This window comes from Hemiscyllium ocellatum, chromosome 2 (assembly GCF_020745735.1).
Source record: "Hemiscyllium ocellatum isolate sHemOce1 chromosome 2, sHemOce1.pat.X.cur, whole genome shotgun sequence".
NCBI lineage: Eukaryota > Metazoa > Chordata > Chondrichthyes > Orectolobiformes > Hemiscylliidae > Hemiscyllium > Hemiscyllium ocellatum.
Genome location: NC_083402.1, coordinates 66967672 through 66985108, shown reverse-complemented (window position 1 = coordinate 66985108; position 17437 = coordinate 66967672). Strand labels below are relative to the sequence as shown.

Genomic DNA, 17437 nt, shown 5'->3' with positions numbered 1-17437 from the left:
TTTGTGGGAAGTGGAACATTCCTTGTTCCAGTTTTACTCTTGTCCCTACCCACAACTCTTTCTCTGGTATATCAATGATGTCATTAGTGCAGCTTCACTCTCTTGTCCTGAATTGGAAAAGTTAATCAATTTCACTTCTGACTTCCACTCGGCCCTCACCGCCACCCGGTCCATCTCTAACTCCTTCCTTCCCGTCCTTTGCATCTGTTTCCATTTCTGGGCTTAGGCTGACTACCACTACCCACTACAAACCAAGCAACTGCCACAGTTTACTGGACTATACGTCCTCACATTCTGCTTCCTGTAAAGGACTCTATTCCATTCCGTCTCTGTCCTATCTGTTATGATGATGCTGACAGGGAGGTCTCTGAAATGTCGACCTTCTTCCTCAATTAAGTCTTCCCCAGCACAGACTACTCAGCTCAGTCTGACCCATCTCCCACACAGCGATAGGGACCCCTTGTTCTCAGCTACCATCCTACCAACATCCAAATCTACCACCCCCAGCAGGGTGCCATGACCACACACATTCTTCTCCCTTCCCCTCTAAGCATTCCGTACACACCGTTTCCTCTGGGACACCCTGGTCCACTCCTCCTCCACTCCCAACATTCCCTCATAGCTAAATATCAGCTTTCTCTACAATCAGTGTGTAACATCTGCCTGTTTACTTTTTCCCCCTTCTCAGAACCCAAGGGCCCAAACATACCTTCCAGGTGAAGCAGCACCTTACCTGCACTTCACTGCTCACGACGTGGTCTTCTCCGCAATGAGGAAACGAAGCGTAGTCTGGGTGACCGCTTCTGCATTCTATCCGCAGAAAAAAGGACCCTGAGCTTCCAGTTGCCTGCCACTTTAACACACCACCTTGTTCCTTGGCCAACATCTCTATCTCAGGCTTGCTGCAGTGGTCTACTGAACCTCAGCGCAAAGCTGTAAGAGCAGCACCTGATTTTTTGCTTGGGAACTTTGCAGCCTCAAAACTCAATATTCAGTGCAACAACTGTAGGGCTTGAGGCACCTTCTCCCATATCCTCACCCCAACCCCCACACACCAGTCCTTGTTTACACACAGGGTCTGTTATTGCACACAACCCATTGTCAGTCACTAATTGTCCCCATTAGTAACTATTCATTCTCCTAGGCTGATTGCTATTCACTCCTATGTCTGTCCAAATGTTCTTCTCTGTCCTTGGGCTCTATCTCCACAATTGTTTACTCTTTACCCCCTGGAAAAAGCCAACCATTTCCTAGCTACCAATATCAGTTTTGAGGAAGGGTCACTGGAGCCTTAACTCTAGTAGCATCATGCAGAGAAATCAGAGTGCTAAGCCTTTCCAACGATATCCACAGTTCTTTTGGCTTTGACAATTAAATTTAGTTTGGTTTTGAAAATATGACACCAACTGAAAACAGAACAACTTATTTTATTACAATCAATTTGACAAATACGCCAATTTTTGTTAAAGTGAAGAAAAAAACTTTTGGCAGCTTTAACATATTTTACAGCTATTCATTTGTGTGGAGATACAGTGAGGGTCATGATAGAGTTCATGCATCCAGGGCAGCCAAACTTTGCAGCTTCATGAGTGGACAGATTCTTGTTTTAGTGTTTTTCCAATATTCATTTACTCCCAAAAAATGCTTTGTCAAAGACATTCTGTTCCTGCTTTAATAGTTAAAGTTCCATTCTGATGAGTTAGAAAACATGAATAACACTAAAATATTTTTAAAAAGCGGCTTTGCACTTTAAAGTCATACGATGGGACTTGATTTGCACCTTACATAACTCTCAGCTGTCACAGGATCTATTGCTATATTTGTTTTATTAATGGACATCAACTTAAGAACCAGGCAGTGAAAGGTTGATAATAGGGCACATTTTTTGAAAACATTCCCAACTTAATCTAAGCAAGTGTAATATTTAAAATTATTTGCTCCTGCTGATTAGAATATTAAAATATAAAGAAAAATATGGTGGCAGCTTTGTCAGACAGTCCAGGTCAAATGACACAATGCTTAAATTTGTTTATGATACAAGAATGTTTTCAAAATAAATACTTAATGCTAGTAACATTAGCAAAATTACTTCTTCTTCTTCTTCTTGCTCTTCTTTCCACCTTCCCCTGGTTGTGCATTCTGATCTCCTCCTCCAGCCTTCTGGGTCCTAGTCTTCAGTTTTGGAATCATTTCTGCCACGTATAACATTATTGATTTTCCTGTGTGAGGAGATAGAAAACAGATTTTCTTTACAAATTTATCAATGGTTTTGAATTGGTTCATCAGTTTAAACTTCTGTTTGCCGACTCAGCATAGAAACCTCGGGAGACAAAACAGAGGTGTCTCCTCCAACCTCATGAAGTGGTCCTTTTCTAACCCAACAACAACAACTGGTCACTTAGAAGTAATCACTAGTCATAGGTGAAGTAGTCAGCCATTCAACCCTTGCCATTCAATAAGATCATGGCTGATTGGAATCTTCAACTCCACTTTTCTACCTTTTCCCCATAATCCTCGATTACCTGACAAACTTTTATAATCAGTAAATCTCAGTCTTGCCAGCCCTCTGTGGTTAAGAATTTCACAGATTCACTACCCTCAAGAAGTACCTCCTTATCTCTGTCTTATCGTGTGACTTTTTATGCTCCCCAGTCCCAGACTCTCCTATAGCTTGGGTACTTCAAAATAATGGAGGGAAGACATTGTAGACAATGTTGAATTTCAGCCTTTAGTCACCTAAGCAACAGAACTTTTGGTGACAAAAAAACCTCAAAACACCCATGGTCCATAGGACAGCAGTGTTACTTGTCATCAGCGATGCCTCCATCTACTGAAGGGAAAGATGGTCCATGTGATGCTGCTTGACCTGCTGTGCTTTTTTTTAAGTTCCATTCTCTATCCACTGACTCTCCAGCATCTGCAATTTGCACTCTGTCCAGGTCTATGTGAGTGCCCTCTCAACCAACATCACTAGCAACAAAGCTATTGGTGACAGTCAATTAACTGCTTTAGGCAGACCATATATTTCCACATGTCCAACACAAGACTGAGCTTCATCACGCTGTGTTGTTACCAGGAGGGCAGAGGAAACATTTCATGGACATTCTCAAACCCTTCTTGAAAAGTGGAAGAACCACATCAACCAGTGGGAATCTTGTGCTCAAGAGCACTTAAACTAGAAAAGAAGTATCGGTGAAGGTGTCCCTCATTTTGAACACTGGCCTCAGTCAAGGTCAAACACATGTAGAAATCCAAGCATCCAACCCATTTGCCTCTTCAAACACTATTTGTGATAGTGTGTAGGGATTCAGCATTGGATTGTGGTCATCTCTGGACCCACAACTCTGGAGTGGAAGAAAGTCATCCTCAGTCCCAAGGGACTACATAGGATGAATGAGCTCATACATCAATACAAATACAGAATATATTGTTACGTGACTGCATGACCTAATAAATGAGCAAGTAAGAATGAAAACAAAAGCCCCTGAATTTCAAAACGTAGCCCCTGAAAATCATCTGTGGTCCTACAGAAAATCTCAAGATGTTCTCTCTCAAAAACAGGCACTCTGCTTCCTACATCTTTAGACTTTTTGCCCCTCTCAAGGTTCCAAGCTAAGCAGTCAAAAATATGTGCTTGCAAAGTGAAGTCAGTCAGATTGTCCAGTGTCTTCAATTGTTAACAGTCATCAGTAACCTCCATAATTTACAAAATAAAATGGTTATAAATACCCCATTAAAAACTCGGCCAGTGGAATCGAAGGCAGAGATAGCAATTGAAATAAAATCCATAATGTTTCAGAGTAGGGGGGATAGGAAGTTAAAGAAAACAGGAATAAAGTATTATAGAAACAGTGAATTACAAAGGCTGCTCACGTGATGTGTAACGTGCATACAGACCAAACATCCCAACTTCATACTGTAATTTTTAGAAGTGCAATATCATAGGCCGCAGATAAAACAGAAATTGGTATCAAAAGACAAGAGGCTTCCATTCAAAATGAATATAACTCAGCACTTTTATAAGCTGATGGTCAAATAAGCAAAATCACTAATAGGAAAGTGTACATAAATGAACAGAACTTCCCCACAAACTGTCTCCTGCACAATTGGACACATGAAGTTCACTGATTTAAGGCTTTTGGTCTTTATGCAGCAGATTGAAAAATCAGTTTCATACACACCTCAAGTGGCATTCTATAACTAATATAATTAACTTAAGCAGAATAAATCTGTTACTGCAACTGAACACATCTTGAAAAATAGTCTTCACCCAAAACTTTAAAACTGGGACAGCACAGTGTGATGGTGATCAGAACAATAAGGCTGTGCCAGCTTTGTCACAGAGCTGTGTAATTAGTCACGTGCTCTTTCCATTTCAAACACTTATCATTCCAGCAAATCTCTTCTGAGCCTTTTCCAAGACCTTGACATGTTTCCCAAAATATTGCACTCAGAATTGAACAAAGTACTCCAGTTAAGATCAATTTTTTAGAAAGTAGTTTAACTTCCTTTCTTTCACATTCTCTGCCGTAGTTATTAAGGCAGTCAAGGATCCCATTTGCTTTCTAAACAAAAACATGGCTTCTCCATTTGTTTTGCCACCTTCAAACATTTGTGTTCATGCATTCGAGTGTCCCTATCATAGCAACCCTTTTAAAAGGAATTGTTACATTTTGTTTGTTAGCTTATTCTCATCTTTCCTATTTAAATATATCACTTCACACTGGTGTTAAATTTTACCTGCCATTTAATCAGTCTAAGTTCGTCTGAATTCTGTTACCAATATTAACTACATTTTAGAGCTGATGTCGTCTGCAAACTTTGAAATGATATCCTTTATGTCCAAGTTTGTTATTAATAGCTCTTAGAGATCCAAATTCTGAAGAATTTCATTGTATACTTTGATCCAGCATGAAAAATAAATTATTACTTCATGTTTCCAATGTCTTAGCCATATTTCTATGTTTTCACTGCCTTTTTATTCCCAACAGCTTTAACTTGGCTAAAATGTAAGTTAAGTGGCACTTTGTCAAATACCTTAATTCCATCTTTAGGTTAATGGTACCTTAATATATTTCTGTTTTTAATGATTAAAACCTCATCGTGAAACTTCTCTACTTGCTTTGAAAAAGTCAAGTGCATGGGATTATAAAAGTAAAAATTAGCTCACTCACAGAAATGGTGTACAGTTAAGAGACCATTGTATATGTTTTGCAGATGGAATTACTTACGTGTAGGAAACTGTTCCAAACAAAAGGATCCATCTGCATTTTTCAGTTGAACTCGTATTCTACCTCTGAACTGTACATCTCTGTTCCACTCACGTGGGTACAGTTTATTCTGAAAAACAGTGTAAATTCTACATTAATAGGATGTGGGTAAAACACCAGGAATCTTAATATTCAGGTAAATATTAATTACAATAAATACCTCTACAGCCACAATCAGTCCAGCTGCTGCACAAACATCTCGAATTTCTCCAAAAGTTGGGTTTTCAACAGCCTTTCACAGAAAATAAAGTTTCAATGACAAAACAGCTTCAATAGATGTTATAGGTTTTGCACAAAACCTATATATATGTACTTCACAAAGCAAGGAATACAGACAATTAATGCTAAGAATGATTATACAAGAAAATCAAAAGTTTTACTAAAGAAGTTGACCTTCAGGAGATTTGTTAACATTTGATGAGAGAAGGAAGAGATTAAGGCAGAGAATTCCAGCAGCTAGGAACAGCTAGCAAAAGGTCCTGCAACTATTGAAGGGACTGGAGATACCTAATATCACAAAGTTAACAGAAGGGTTTAGTGTCGGTTGTACACAATCTTCAAGCTAATTCTGTATCTGAAAAGGACCAATCTGTAACTGAGGAAAAAGGTGCTAAATACCTTGGTGATACCAATAATTCAGAGAGAAAACGAGACAATTGCTCAAATTAATAGGAAACTACTCAGCAAGTCAGCCAACTTTGAGCGAGTGAAATAAAGAGTCAGGCTTCAGCTGATGACTCCATTGATACAGCAAAATAGACATTGTAAAGTGTAAAAGTGAGAGTTGGAGCAGTAGGCCACTTGGCTCAGAAACCTGCTCCACCATTCTGTAAGATTATGGCCAATCCAATTACGTCACATTCTGGTCTACCGCATGATAACCTTACACGGTCTGAGGGAGAGAGATCCAAAAACTCATGACTGAGAAAAAAAAGACATCTTAAATGGGTGACCCCCTATTTTTAAAGTGTCCTCTAGTTCTACATTTTCCTACAAGAGGAATCCTTTCTGCATCGACTCCATCAAGACCCCTCAAGATTTAAAGATTTCAATTAAGTAATTTCTTACTTTTCTACACTCTAGCAGGTACAAACCCAGTCTACCCAACCTTCCCTCATGACAACTCATCTTTGCCAGCTACAAGGCTGATAAATATTCTCTGAACTATTTTCAATTCCTTGAATCCTTCCTTAACTATAGAAACCGATGCTGTACACAGTTCTCAGCTGTGGTCTCACTGTACAACTGTAGCATAACTTCCCTACTTTATGCAGTTCCCGTTATAATAAATAACATTTTATTTATGTTCCTAAATATTAGCATTTGGCTACACCTGCAGCAACACCCTCTGCACTTCAGAATTCTGTATTTTATCATATAGATAATAGCTTCATTTTTATTCTTCCTGCCAAAATTGACAATTCCACAAATTATATTTCGTTTGCTAATTTCAAGTCATTTTGTGTCTCATTCTCTTTTCTTTCAGACTTAAAGGATCATAAACTCCTAGAATTCATGGGTGTCTAGACCCTTAGACACTTTTACTTCCCTCTGACTTTCTTCTAAGCTTAAACCTTGCCATTTTTGCAAGTACCAAATGCAAAAATAGTCAGCATGACTTATCAGCACACACTGAGACATGTTAGGTTGCGAAGAAATTTACTGAATATATGTATTCCTGCATTTTTCCCAGATCTTGCAACTAGTTTAAAATTTAATATAAAAAAACTGTTGCAGTCTGGCTACTTTTTCTTGCGTGGAACAAATTTTGGTGACGTATGCATGGTCATTTTGTGCCACATTCAGCAAGGTGTAACTGTCACTTTTCACACGCATGGACTGCAACACTCTACCCATCAAGGGACATTGCCCTTAAACACAGCCATTCACAATATCCTGCAACTTGGAGAATTTTCCAGTAGTTGCTATTTTTATTTCTAGCATCCACTGTGCTCTACTTTTATGCTGAATGATCTGACTGCACTGTGAATACATGCACGCACAGGCAGTCACACAAAGCCGGACAAAGAAAAGCCATTAAACGTCTGCATTGTTGAAGCCAGTGAACTGATAAGAATAATGTGAGCAAGTGAAGTCAAGTTTAAAACTAAAATCACTCATTAAGAAGCAGCTTACTGTAGAAGCTAAAGGAAAAACTGAGGAAATTCTGAGATGGAAGTCAGTGAGAGGTTTGGCAGTGCCAGACCAACCTGGAGGATAAGATAATTAAAGAAAGAGTAGAGGAATATGTCAAAGAGCCAGAGGTCTGCTGCACAGAAAATGGCTCTTCAGCCCATCAAGTCTGTGCGTCTTAAAAACCCCCACCTAACTATTGTAATCCCATCTTGCAGCACTTGGTCCGTAGCCTTGTATGCCTTGGCATCACACATGCACATCTAAATACTTTTTAGATTCCCTACAGTGTGGAAACAGGCCCTTTGGCCCAACCAGTCCACACCAACCCTCCGAAGAGTAACCCACCCAGACCCATTTCCCTCTGACTAATGCACCTAACACTATGGGCAATTTAACATGGCCAATTCACCTGACCCGCACATCTTTGGACTGTAGGAGGAAACCGGAGCACTCGGAGAAAATTCCACACAGACAGTCACCTGAGGCTGGATTCAAACCTAGGACCTTGGTGCTGTGAGGCAGCAGTGCTAACTACTGAGCGACACAGTACTGCAGGTGTTATGGGGGATTTGGCCTCCAGCGCCCTTGTAGGTTTCAGTGTGCTACCATACTTTGGGTGGAAAAGAAATCCTCATATCCCCTCTAAACCTCCTGCACCCTTGCCTTAAATCTACACCACCTGGTCATTGATCCGTCCACTAAAAGGAAACATTTCTTCCTGTCCCCCCATCTGTGCCCCTTATAGTTTTATACATCTCAGTTGCGTCCTCCCTCATCTCTTATCCAAAAATAAAAACAACCCCAGTTTATCCAACCTCTCTCCAACCCAGACATCTTGGTAAATCTCCTTTGCACCCTCTCCAGTGCTATCCTATATTGTGGATTCCAGAACTACCCACAATACTCTAGCTGTAATCTAACCAACTCTTTGTACAGATCAAGGATCACTTCCTGGTTCTTAAACTCTGTGCCTTGGCTAGTAGAGGCAAGTATCTCACAAGCCTTCTTAATCTACTTTATCTACCTGTCTGACTATGTAAAGGAAATGTTAGACATACACACCAAGGTCCCATTGATCATCAGTACTTCTCAGGGTCAAACCGTTCATAATGTATTCCCTTGCCTGGTTTGTTACCCAACAGCATCACTTATCCTGGACTGAATTTAGTTTGTCATTGATCAGCCCATCTGACCAGCCAGTCTATATCATCCTATAGTCCAAAAGGTTATCCTCCTCACTATTCACTGCTCGACCAGTTTTCGCATCACCTGCAAACTTAATGATTAACCTTCCAATGTTCACGTCTAAACAACAAGAGCCCTCGGGATCGTTCCTGAACTCCACTGGACACAGACTTCCTGTCACAAAAACACTCCCTTGATCATCACCCTCTGATTCCTGCCACTCAACCAGTTCTAGACCCAACTTGCCGATTTCATTTGGAACTCATGGGCCTTCACTATCAGTCTCCCACATGGAACCATAAGAAATAGGAACAGGAGTAGGCCGTTTAGCCCCAAACCTGATCCACCATTCAAAAAGGTCATGCTGGTCCGACATTCTTCTTGTCCACTTGCCTGCATTTTCGCCATAGCACTTAATGCCCTGACTGATCGAGAATCAATCAACCTATCTAAGTCTTGAATAAGAACTTTAAAAAGTCATGAGGGCATGGATGGGGTGAATAGTCAAAAGGTAACTTTTTCATGCAGAGAATGGAGTATGGAATGAGCTGCTTCTGGGTGGAGGCAGGTACCATTACAACATTTTAAAGGCATCTGGATGGATATATGACTAGGAATGATTTAGAGGGTTATACAGTCAGAGATTTACAGCACAGAAACAGACCCTTTGGTCCAACTCGTCCATACCGACCAGGTACCCCAACCCAATCTCGTCCCACCTGCCAGCACCTGGCCTGTATCCCTCCAAACCCTTCCTATTCATATATGGGCCAATGCTGGCAAATGGGACTAGATCAGATTGGGATGTCTGGCCAATGCAGTCGAGTTGAACCAAGGGGTCTGTTTCCATGCCGTATAACTTTATGAATCTGCTGCCACAGATCTCTGTAGGAAGAAATTCCAAAGACTCACAACACTCAGATGAAATTCCTCTTCGTCCCTGTCTTAAAATTAGTGCCCCTTTATTCTGAGACAATGCTGCCTGATCCTCAACTCTCCCGTGAAGGAAACATCCTGTCAGCATTTATCCGATCAAGCCCCTTAAGAATCCAAATATTTCAATGAGATCACCTCTGATTCTTCTGAACTCCAGTGAGTAGAGACACAACCTGCTTAGCCTTTGTTCGTAAAACAATTCCTTCATACTGGGAATCATTCTAGTATGAAGGCATAAACCACCTCTTATGAAATAATATATTTTTCTTAAATAAGGAGATCAAAGTTGCTAACAGTACTCCAGATGTGCTCTGACTAACAAGTTATACAGTTTCACTAAGACTTCCCAGTTTTGAAAAAGGGTCACTGAATCTGAAATGTTAACTCTGCTTTCTCTGCACAGAGAAGACAGTGAGGTCTGTGCAGATGCTGGAGATCAGAGTTGACAGTGTATTGCTGGAAAAGCACAGTAGGTCAGGCAGCAACTGAGGAGCAGGAGAATTGACATTTAGGGCCAGAGCCCATCATCAGGAATGCTGCTCCTCGGATGCCCCTTTTCTCTCCACAAATGCTACCAGATTTGCAGAGTTTTCACAGCAATTCCTGTTTGGTTGCAGTTAGATTTCCCTACTCACACTCTAACCTAATCAAAAGCCTTGCTGAAGTCCAAGTAGACTACATCAAATGCATTGCCATCACCTACACACCTGGTCTATCTTCGAAAAATTTAATCAGATCTGTCAGACATGATTCCTCCTTAACAAAACTTTGCTTACTGTTATTGACTAATCCCTGCCTCCCCAAATGCAGATTAATTCTGTCCATCTGAAATTTTCATCTCCAATAAGGTTAGATTTATGATGCTTAGTTTCTTGATTTATCTCTTCTTGAGAAATGGAATTGTCATCCAACACTTTCTGTAGCTAGGAAGGAAATGAAAATTATTATCAACCTATTATATCCTCCCTTGACTTACTTACCAGCCTGGGATACTTTTAATCTGACCTGGAGATTATTTTTAAGCATGCCAGACTACTCAGAACCTCCTCTCTATCTATTGCTAACTTCTTCACATATTTCACAGTACTTCTCTCTGATTTTTATATCCTCAACGTCCCTTTCACAAGTGTTCGTTTACAAACCTAACTACATCCTCTGGCTCCAGGCACAAATTATCACAATGGTTCATAGGTCCTACTCTTTCCCTACAGAACTGGCTCAAAGGTAGAAGACAGAGGGTGGTGGTGGAGGGTTGTTTTTCAGACTGGAGGCCTGTGACCAGTGGAGTGCCACAAGGATCGGTGCTGGGTCCTCTACTTTTTGTCATTTACATAAATGATTTGGATGCGAGCATAAGAGGTACAGTTAGTAAGTTTGCAGATGACATGAAAATTGGAGGTGTAGTGGACAGTGAAGAGGGTTACCTCAGATTACAACAGGATCTGGACCAGATGGGCCAATGGGCTGAGAAGTGGCAGATGGAGTTTAATTCAGATAAATGTGAGATGCTGCATTTTGGGAAAGCAAATCTTAGCAGGACTTATACACTTAATGGTAAGGTCTGAGAGAGTGTTGCTGAACAAAGAGACTTTGGAGTGCAGGTTCATAGCTCCTTGAAAGTGGAGTCACAGATAGATAGGATAGTGAAGGAGGAGTTTGGTATACTTTCCTTTATTGGTCAGAGTATTGAGTACAGGAGTTGGGAGGTCATGTTGCGGCTGTACAGGACATTGGTTAGGCCACTGTTGGAATATTGCTTGCAATTCTGGTCTCCTTCCTATTGGAAAGATGTTCTGAAACTTGAAAGGGTTCAGAAAAGATTTACAAGGATGTTGCCAGGGTTGGAGGATTTGAGCTATAGGGAGAGGCTGAACAGGCTGGGGCTGTTTTCCCTGGAGTGTCAGAGGCTGAGGGGTGACCTTATAGAGGTTTACAAAATGATGAGGGGCATGGATAGGGTAAATAGGCAAAATCTTTTCCTCGAGGTTGGGGAGTCCAGAACTAGAGGGCATAGGTTTAGGGTGAGAGAGAAAAGATATAAAAGAGACCTAAGGGGCAACGTTTTCACGCAGAGGGTGGTATGTGTATGGAATGAGTTGCCAAAGGAAGTGGTGGAGGCTGGTACAATTGCAACATTTAAGAGGCATTTGGAAAAGTTTGGAGGGATATGAGCCGGGTGCTGGGAGGACTAGATTGGGTTGGGATATCTAGTCAGCATGGACAGGTTGAACCGAGGGGTCTGTTTCCATGCTGTACATCTCTATGACTCTAGTTGTAAAATAACTTTGGATTTTCCTTTATTTTTCCTATTATTCCTTCATGCGTCCTTTTGCTCTCCTAATTTCCTTTTACAGTGTCCCCTAGCACATTCTGTACTCCTGTAAGGTTTCTGCTGTTTTGAGCTGTATCTGCCATAAATGTCCCTTTTTCTTTATTCAATCCCATCTCTCCCTTGCTACCCAGGTTTCACACGATTTGTTGTCCCACTCTGTCTGTATGGAACAAGTTTGCCCTGTACCCTCCCTATTTCCTGTTTAAATGCATCTCATTACTCTGACACAGATTTACCTAAAACTATCTGCTCTCAGTCCATTCTGGCCAAATCATACCAGACCTAATTAAAAAAATCAGCCTTCGCCCAGCTTAGAACTTGGATTTCAGGCCCATTCTTATCCTTTTCCATATAACAATCCTGAACCTAACAGAGTTATAATCACTGTCTGTAAAATGCTTCTTCAATGATACTTCAACCAGTTACCTGACTTCATAACTTAATTTTGTGTTTGGGGGGTGTGTTGGGGTAAGGACATAATGGCTAAATATGGGTTATCCTGACCCTAACAGTCCCTATTAATAGCTATTCACCCTCCAAGCCAGATCATTATCCACTCCTTTGTCTGTTCAACTGTTCTTCTCTCTTTTTGGGCTCTCCACCTATCATTTAGCTTCCCCCCCCCCCCATCTTCTGCACAAAACCCAACTTTTTCCCAGATACCATCAATTCGGAGGAAGGGTTGCTCAGTCCAAAATATTAACTCTGACTTCTCTCCACAGATACTGCCCAGACCTGCTGGGTTTTTCCCGAAATCTCTGTATACGTTTTTGACTCCCTTGTTGTCTCTTCTAAGTTTGGCTATTCATCCTCTCTACCGAATCCTCTCTCTGTATCCCATTTCCCTGCCAAGATAGTCTAAGAAACCGAAGATGCAACATAGAAATAAGGGCCATTATTGTTGAGACTTCATCTTCAAAACACATTCACTAATCAGAATGCAATTTGTTTTTAACAATTAGAAATCTTCCTTAGTTTCTCACCTTTTCGATTGGTATCCTTCTTCCTTCTGCTATAGTCTTTTTACTGTTTATGTACGCTGGATATATGCAAATGAACCTTCACAGACAAAAAAGCTTGATTTAGATTTTGAACCCATCAAGAAAATGTTTTCCTAAGTTATTTAAAATCATCTCCACTTTAAGAAATTAACTCATCTCTTTTAATGATTATTTGCTCCTAGTAACATTGATTTTAACTTTTTTCCCACATAAAGGTCTGGATTATTTTGATCAAAGCTTTTTTAAAATTCTTGTGGGATGTGGGCATTTCTGCCTGGCTGGCATTTATTCCCCATCCCTAGTTGTGAAGGAATGGTGATAGGATTCCAAGTCAGGTGATGGTTCTCCCATTTATCTGCTGCTTTTGTCCTTCTACATGGAAGTGGTGATGGGTTTGGAAAGTGCGAAGGTTCCTGGGCAAATTTCTGCACTACCTCTAGTAGATCATACACACTACAGCTACTGAGTGTTGGTGGTAGAGGGAGTAAATGCTGGTGGATGCGATGCCAATTAAGCAAGTTGCTTTGTACTGCCTGATGTCAACCTTCAAGTATTGTTGGAGCAACACTCATCCAGGCAATGCATCACACTGTTTACTTGTGCCTTGTGAATGACAGATAAGATTTAGAATCAGGAGGTGAGTTACTCACTGCAGTATTCATAGCCTCTGATCTGCTCTTGTATCCATTGTACTTATATGGCGAGTCTAGTTTCTAGAGCGGAGAGTGTGGTGCTGGAAAAGTACAGCCACTCAGGCAGCATCCCAGGAGCAGGAGAGTCGGCATTTTGGGCATAAGTCCTTCATCAGGAATGAGGCTTGTGGGCTGAGAAGGCTTAGAGATAAATGGGAGGGAACCATGGAGGCGATAGCTGGGAATGTGATAAGTAGGTTAAGGGTGGGAGTGATGGTGATAGGTCAGAGAGGAGGGTGGACCAGATAGGTGGGAAGGAAGATGGACAGGTAGGACCATTCAAGAAGGTGGTGCCAAATTGGAAGGATGGGACTGGGATAAGGTGGGGGGGAGGGGGAATGGGGAGACTGGTGAAATCCACATTGATCCCATTTGGTTGGAGGGTCCCAAGGCAGAAAATGAGGCATTCTTCCTCCAGGTATCAGGTGGTTAGGATTTGGCGGTAAAGGTGGTCCAGGACCTGCATGTCCCAAACAGAGTGGGAGGGGGGAGTTTGAGAGTTCAGCCACAGGACAGTGGGGTCGGTTGGTTGGTGCGGGTGCCCCAGAGATGTTCTCTGAAATGATCTGCAATTAGGTGTTCTGTCTCCCCAGTGTTGAGACCACATCAGGTGTAACAGCTACACTAGGTGACGTGTGTGGAAGTACAGGTGAATTTCTGTCAGATGTGGAAGCGTCCTATGGGACCTTGGACAGAGGTGTGGGCACAGGTTTTGCATTTCCTGCCATGGCAGGGGAAGTTGCCAGGAGGGGTGGGTGGGTTGGTGAGGGGCTTGGACCTGACAAGGGAGTCACAGAGGGAATGGTCTTTCTGAAATGCAGTTAGGGGTGGGGAGGGATATATATCGCCGGTGCTGGGGTCTGTTTGTAGGTGGTGGAAATGGCAGAGGATGATGCAATATATCCAGAGGTTGATGGGGTGGGAGGTGAGGACCTGGGGGGGGATCCCATCCTTGCTGTAATTGGAGGGGGAGGAGTTCAAGGACAGAAGTGCATTGGAGACGGAGGATTTGGGAATAAGGTACAGCATTTTTACAGGTGCAGGATGGGAGGAGGTGTAGTTCAGGTAGCTGTGGGAGTCCATGGATGTAATGGATGTCCATGTTGAGTCGGTCACCATTAATGGAGATGGAGGTTCAGAGATGGTCCAGGCAAACTTGAGGTGGGGGTGGAAGGTGTTTGTGAAGTTGTGTTCAAACTCCTCGTGGGAGCACAAGGTAGCTCCAATACAGTCATTAATGAAGCAGAGGCAAAGATGGGGGATGGTGCCGGTGTAGCTGCGGAAGATGAACTGTTCCATGTATCTGACGAAGAGGCAGGCATAGCTGGGGCCCATGCAGGTGCCCCAGTCTAGTTTCTGGTTAAAAGGTGACCCCCAGGATGTTCATAGTGGGATTCAGAGATGGTAACAACATTAATTGTACTTAATAAAAGATACAATCTATATTCAGTCATTGAATGATGTGTTGCACAAATGTTACATGTGACTAGGAGAAAATGAGAACTGTAGATGATGGAGAACAGAGTCAAAAAGTGTGGTTTTTCATTAGGAATGGCTTAAGAAGGACTTATACCGGAAACGTTGATTCTCCTGCTGCTCAGATGCTGCCTGACCTGCTGCACTTTTCCAGCACAACACTTTTTGACATAAATGCTACTTGCCACTTGTCAGCTCAAGCCCGGATATTGTCCAAGTATTGCTGCATTTGAACATGGACTGCTTCAGGATCTGAGGAGTACGTAATAATGAATATTGTGCAATAATCATCAAATATCTCCATTTCTGACCTTATTACAGAAGGAAGGTCATTGATGAAAATCACTGAAGACGATTGGGTCCAGGACACAATCCTAAGGAACCTCTACAGAAATGTCCTAGAGATGAGATGACCGACTACTAAAGGCCACACAACCATCTTCCTATGTGCCAGGTATGACTCCAGCCAGCAGAAAGGCTGCCCCCAATACCCACTGATTCTACTTTTTTCAGGGTTCCCTGCTGCCAGCTCCATTGAATGTGGCCTTGATATTGAGTCACCTCACTCTGGAATTCAGCTCACGTTCAGCAGCATGTTTGGACTAAATGAGGTCAGGAGAACGTGACCCTGGCAGACCCCACACCGGGCATCACTGAGCAGGTGCTGCTTCATAGCACTATTATTAAATAACACCTTAAATTTGGTCTTTAAAAGCAAAAATAACATTTCATCATTGACGTGTTTCTGTTAGACTTTTTAAAAAAGTCTTCATATGCTCCCAGCTATTGTTAGTCAATGTCTTTTTCAAAGGGAATTTCAGACAATGCTTGTAAGAGATTCCCCGTTATTGCAGTTTCGCAGACATCCGCATGTGCAATAGAGACCTACTAAAGACACAAATGAGGTCTTGTTCATAAAATTCGAGGGGCTGTGACTGGGTGAAGCCACGATAATGGTTACTGGACGTCTTTATCCCCCACAAGAAATATCAACCAATACCAGTGTCTGTATCTCTGACTCTGGGTTCGGCATCTCCAAGTTAGTCCCACGTTATGCCCAGCCCAACAGCCGGTAGATGAGAGGCTGGGCTGGGTTACCCCCTAAAGGAGCGAGCTGCCGGCCACCGGCACTTCACAAAGAATCAGCGTGCGCATGGCCACTGGACCCGTCACCGGGCAACGCCAATCCGTTCTATGACGACACAATGGACCTGGTTGCAGAGGTTCCGGAATAGAATGCTCGGACATTCCGATACAAACCATGAGGTGCCCGGATCATTCCAAACCTCACCGCATTAAAAGCAGAGGCTCTGCCAGCTCCTACCTCTCCTTATCAGCGTGAGTTTTGTCCATATACACCATATCGCCTCACACCACTTCCTGTTGAGTCAGCCGGGAGCAAACCAGAAGTCCTCCTTCTGCACTTTGCTGACTGAGTCCTAGCTCCTCAAGCCTCTCGATTTGACTGGATACTGGGGCCTTCAATCGACACAACTTCCGCTTTCCAACTGGCAATGAAAAATCTGGTCCGTCCCTGTCACATTTCCCCCGTTCACATTTCACCTTTAAGTAAGGATTCATCTAAAGCAGAAATTAGTTTAAAAAAACTAACAGTTTAAAAACAAAACACAAAGAACTGCGGATGCTGGAAATCAGAAACAAAAGCATAAATTGCTTGAGAAACTCAAGTCCAGCAGCATGTGTGGAGAGAAAACAGAGTTAACGAGCAAGAAAGTTAGGCAACAGGGCTCAAAGGAGGCCATTCGGCCTCTCTTGTCTGTGCCCTCATCAAAGTACCTCAATCAAATTCTGTTTGCAGTCCTGCAAGTGTTTTTAATTGCATGTATTGTTTCTGTTGTTGATCACGTTAAATTTATGTCTTCAGGTTCTGGTTTTTGTCAACAAGCTGTCCACTTTTTGGAGACCTCTCATGACCTAGAAAGATTTTTTTTTAGATTAGATTACTTACAGTGTGGAAACAGGCCCTTCGGCCCAACAAGTCCACACCGACCCGCCGAAGCAAAAACCCACCCATACCTGACACTACGGACAATTTAGCACGGCCAATTCACCTGACCCGCACATCTTTGGACTGTGGGAGGAAACCGGAGCACCCGGAGGAAACCCACGCAGACACAGGGAGAACGTGCAAACTCCACACAGTCAGTCACCTGAGGCGGGAATTGAACCCAGGTCCCTGGCGCTGTGAGGCAGCAGTGCTAACCACTGTGCCACCGTGCCGCTCCAATCTATTCCCCATAACAAGTGCTTCATCCCTGGACTCATTCTCATAAGCATTCTCTAAAACGTTTGCATCCTTCCTGAAGTGTAATGCCCAGAAAAAGATGCAGTAGACTAGTTTAGTCTGAGCCAGTGTTTTATACGGGTGCATTAGCATAACTTCAAAAA

General features: G+C 42.4%; 1 protein-coding gene across 1 annotated transcript; it reads right to left on the bottom strand.

Annotated features, from left to right (window-relative positions):
• Nucleotides 1–1407: 1407 nt before the first annotated feature.
• On the bottom strand, nucleotides 1408–16525 carry srp19 (signal recognition particle 19). Its single transcript, XM_060837440.1, has 5 exons — nucleotides 16353–16525; nucleotides 12843–12918; nucleotides 5431–5502; nucleotides 5232–5340; nucleotides 1408–2219 (listed from the first exon to the last, which is right to left on the bottom strand). The coding sequence occupies exons 1-5, from the start codon at nucleotides 16388–16390 to the stop codon at nucleotides 2086–2088; spliced, it is 429 nt and encodes a 142-aa protein (XP_060693423.1). The 5' UTR covers nucleotides 16391–16525; the 3' UTR covers nucleotides 1408–2085.
• Nucleotides 16526–17437: the final 912 nt, after the last annotated feature.